The sequence below is a fragment of the Sphaerodactylus townsendi genome, unplaced genomic scaffold (assembly GCF_021028975.2).
Source record: "Sphaerodactylus townsendi isolate TG3544 unplaced genomic scaffold, MPM_Stown_v2.3 scaffold_1656, whole genome shotgun sequence".
Classification (NCBI taxonomy): domain Eukaryota; kingdom Metazoa; phylum Chordata; class Lepidosauria; order Squamata; family Sphaerodactylidae; genus Sphaerodactylus; species Sphaerodactylus townsendi.
The window spans coordinates 5,357-10,119 of record NW_025950240.1 but is presented as its reverse complement, the minus strand read 5'-3'; the positions used below and the strand labels follow the sequence as shown (position 1 = coordinate 10,119).

Here is a 4,763-nt window from a genome sequence, read left to right as displayed (position 1 = left end):
TTCTTGCCCTGATGCACTTCCTGTCCTACCACATGCCAAAGCGCCGGTGGGTGGATTACCACAGAAGAATGTATGTATTCATTATGGCCAGGTACATAAAGTTCATAGATATGAAAGACTCCCTTGGAGTGTGCATTTAACTTTTTGTGAAACCTTCCCAGGTTTTGCAACTGAACACATCCCTGTGGCAGCCATTTTGTCATAAGTCCCACTCCTGTGGCAGCCATTTTGCCAGGGCAGCAGCCTCACTCGTTTTCTTAATTCCAAAAGTGCCTTCCAATTTGGGAGTCCTTGTTTCAGGAGATTCCCTAACAGATAATCTGTCATAGCCATCATATCTGAAGGAGACAGTCAAGGCAGATTTAATTCCAAAACATGCAACAAGAAAAGCAAGACAGATTGTTAAAAGGTACCATGGTTTCCTCTCAGGGCAAGATACATACGCAGATATTCTCGAGTTACTGTGAGAATACTTAGAATTTGCTTCACTGGCTGTCACAATGCTGCTGGCATCAGAAAAGAGGTCCGATTCAGGGCAGTGTGGGTCTTCCAAATCTGTAAAAATATTATCAGAAGGAGAAAGAATGATGTCATCTTTCCTCCCAAACCCTTCTATTTTTTCCTGTCAGCTTCTTATTAATTCTAGAACACTTCGAGAGAATATAATGCTTGATAATGCCCCTCTCATTTCTCTTCAAAAAGACTCCCACAAGTAAGCAAATGAGGACTGCAAATGGCAGGCCAAAGATGAGAAAAATTGACCTTCCATGGTTGCTCAGCATGGGTGCTGTGACTTAAACCTGTGAGGAAACCAAACTCACTTCAGAGCTTCAGTTTATATCTTCTGCACCCAGGTTCACCAGTCTCCACCAACTTCCAATTCACTGCTTTGCCCAGGAACTCATTGTGGAAGAGAACATACCTTGCAGCTCATTTCGGGCTTGCTCCTTCAGCTTCCGGACCACGGAGAGGCGCTTCTGATGGCGAGAAAATGCTTCTTTCTGAGTTTCCAGGAACGCCAAATGATTTCTTTGTACTAAGGGAGTGAAACAATGGGGGAGACTTTATATTGCCATGGAATGAAGCAATCGTTTTCATCATGTCTGAGGAAACCAGCTCTGCCCCTGCATCACTGAACATATTGAAAGCTTCACCTTCCACCTGATACTCAATCCTTGTAACAGAAGAGCCTTGATGGATCAGGACAGTGGTACCACCTGTTCCAGCATCCTCTTTCACAAAGTGGCTCACTAGTTGCCCTGAGGGTTAACAAAACTTAGCACTGAGGCCAAGACCTTCCAGCACCGAGGCAAGACCTTCCAGCTCCGGTCTGAGCCAGGTGGAACTCTCTTTTGACTGAGACCCAGACCCGCCGGGACTTGACCCAGTTCTGCAGGGCCTGCAAGACAGAAACGTTCCCCCAGGCCTATGGTTGAGGGAGTGCTGGTTCCATCTTGCTGGCCTCCCTACCCCTACCCGTTTTGTTTTGTTTGCTGCTGTCAGTTATTGTTAATTTATTTGGTTAAGCTTCTTCCTTTGAGTTTCTTGTGTTACTCTTTTTTCCTCTTCCTTCCCATTAGAGTTTAAGTTTCCCATTAGAGTTTAAGTTCTAGTAATGGTGCCAGGTACATTTAAAGTTAGAATTTTAATGCTCATTTTAATTATTATTGATTCATCCATATTGTTTTAACCATTGTTTGACCTGCCTGAGCCTGACTGTAGTTGAAATCCAATAAATAAATAAAATAATATTTTATTTACTTTATTGATACTTTGCCTTTCTCCCCAAAGCAGCTTCCATAATTTCCTTCTCCTTTTTTTATCCTGTGAGGTGGGTTAGGCTGAGGGTGTGACACTGACCCGAGATCACCCAGCAAGCTTCCATGGCAAAGGGCAGATTAAAATCTGGTCTTTCCAGATCCTAGTCTGGAACTCTAACCACTATGCTACACTCTAATATTAATTCCTACAGTTTGCCCGCAGGATCACCATTTGTTATATCCTCTGGATCCTACATCCATCTTGAAGCACGAGAGCAAGAACAGGGGAAACTCTTACCTTCCAGCAGAGACGGCTTTACATTGGTCTCCGCAATGTCAGTTCTATTGTATTTGTAAATCTAGAAGAGGAAAGGGTAAAGAAAAATCCACATCAGGACAGCTATGAAGTCAACCACACCAACTCTTTCAGCTGCTGCATAATGGGAAGGGAGGGGCAGTTTTCAAGGGTCTTACTAATCTCAAAGCTTCTTCCCATGCGGTCCCTTCCAAGAGGACGAGGATGGCTTCTTCATAATCCTGGAGAAGAGGAAGGAAAGTATTCACTGACACTCTGCTCACTAATCATTCTTCTTGGTGAGGGAAGTTCTGCATTAATGGCACAATCCTCTAGAGTTTTGGGGCAGCCTAGGGTGGGGCCTCCAAGCCACCCTCACTCTCCTTGCTCCCATTGTGGGGGTGGGTGCTAGAGCCCCCAGCACCACTTCCTGGGGGCACATTCCAAGGCTGTGTTCCCTTCTCACAGCTTTGCCCTGCCCCAGAACCCCCTGTGGAGTTTGAGGCAGAGGTGCGGTTGAACGCAGGCCAGCGGAGCCCCTGCCACTCCCATGTTCCACGTGGCTGTAGTTTAAATCTCAATCCAAGCCTCACTGCGGCCACATCAAACTGAGCACCAAGATTCACTGACTCCAGCCCACCTCCCCACCCAGCGCCCTCCAGCCCTCCTCCCCACCCAGCGCCCTGCCCTCAGTGAGGCTTGTGGTTTAAAGCTGGAGCTGGGTGTGCTGAGGCCAGTATCAATCAGCCCCTGCTGCTCCCAAACTCCATGTGGCATTTAGGGACAGGAGAGTCCTGTTGGCCTGCAAACCTGTCGCCAACTCCCAAGAGTTGGGGGCAGGACCATACAGCAGTGTGGAAGGAAGCCACCACTCACTTTCTTGCCACAGCAAAGCAAAGAAGAAGAGTCTGGCCTGTTCCTTCCCCCATTGCCTGCCCAATACTCCCAGTGGAGTCAAGGAGAGTGGGAAACAACAGGGTCCCTGCTGGCCACTCACTGGAGGCGGAGGTGACTTCCAAGCCTGTTGCTCGCCACAGTAGACCCTGATGTTGTAGACAGGCCCTCAGTCAGGCAGCCTGCTTGCCACCCTCTACCTCTGGCACACTAGGCGATCACCTAGGACTGCTTAATGCATAGCCCGGCCATGAAATCCTTTGGAGAGTTATTCCCATCCAAGCCTACTGAAATTAATTGGCTTTGACTGGAGTAACTGTACACACGATCGCTCTTCTAAGGATTCACCCAATATGTCAGCTGTCTACGATGTGTTAATGGAGCCAGCGTGTGCTTTCCTCGATGCCCATGCCCAATTCAAGGTACGTACAACAAATTACATATGTGCACACCCACTTTGTATAATGTTCTTGCCCCTTTCTGAAGAACAATCACACACATTGGGCCTGTGTTTACAGCAGAGATGGGCATGCCTTGCATGTCCAAGAAACACTATACTCTACATGGGCAGAGCAATGGTGTTCTGCTCCACAGGCCAAATACCCTGATGGAATCAGAGAAAAAGCTAGGGTCACGCTGAAGCATGGACTTCTATTTTTATGTATTTATTTTTAATTGGATTTATACTCCGTTCATTTCCAGCCAAGTGGGCTCAGGGCGGCTTACAACAGAGTTAAAAACACATTCAATACTTAAAATTGATTTAACATTTAAAACTAACGTTTCCAATGGTGCACTATTTAAGGAAGCTAGCCTAAAGAAAACTACCCCACAGCCTATCCTGACATATTACTCTCTTTTTGTCAGGAGGGGGAAGGGGAGAGGCGCAATGGTTGAAAATGCACAGAGTATTTGAGACTATCGTTGACTTAAATAGACTCTTGGATGGCCTCAGTGGAACATCTCTGACCTGAAGGCCCTACGGAACTGTTTAAGGTCCCACATGGCTTGGGTGTCAGAGTGTTCAACCAGAGTGGAACCATGGCCAAAAAAGCCCTGGCTCTGGTCAAGAGCACGAAATGAAGTTGCAGGCAAGTTTCACATACTTTGAGCTGCCTTTTGATAGGACTATTGGCTAAAATGATTGGCTAAAATTATGTGGCTGGATCCATGAAGCTAGTGCCGAGACAGGTCAAACATGGGATGAGAAGCACAGAAGGGGATAAGAAATGGGGCTATACCTTGGCATATTGTTCCAGGAGTATTGCTGCATCACCAAACTTTCTTTTCTCAATACATTTCCCTAAATGAAAGAAGAACATTTGATATAGGTAGATCAGGTGTTTGATTAAACAAGTTCCACCTGCACATTGCTTGAGTAGACTGACAGTTCTGTCTTCCTCCTTGAACTCAAGCCTCCTCCCATACAAAACTCTCCCTACAATTAGATCAAGTTAAGGGGGAGAGGATTTAATTCATTTTTCTTACCCATAAACAACAGAACTCTGCCCGTTAATGCAAGCTGCAACTGTTTTTCCTCTACCAGAGCACATCAGTTCTGTAACATAGCAACCCCTGTCTTCTCTGCACAGGATTGCGCAGATGAAAGTCACTACCTCGATTAAATCTTGATCACCAGTTCTGGTTCCATTGATCAAGCTTGCACAGAATTTCAGAGAAAGACAGGGGATTTGGCAAAAAATTAAGAGCAAGGAAAGAAGGAAGGAAATGAAGAGGGGAGGAATGTAGTCGACCCACGCGGTCAGCGTAAGAACGAGACGAGACGCGGAGATAACATCTGGTGGAGATCGCCA

General features: G+C 46.3%; 1 protein-coding gene across 1 annotated transcript; it reads right to left on the bottom strand.

The window, feature by feature from the left end:
• Positions 1–92: 92 nt before the first annotated feature.
• LOC125424979 (putative elongator complex protein 1) lies at positions 93–4,252 on the bottom strand (the record flags this gene model as incomplete). The annotated part of the gene is made up of 5 exons (XM_048482419.1): positions 93–555; positions 923–1,036; positions 2,059–2,119; positions 2,235–2,297; positions 4,191–4,252. Coding segments are annotated over 5 exons (656 nt in total), but the record flags the coding sequence as incomplete, so codon positions are not given.
• Positions 4,253–4,763: the final 511 nt, after the last annotated feature.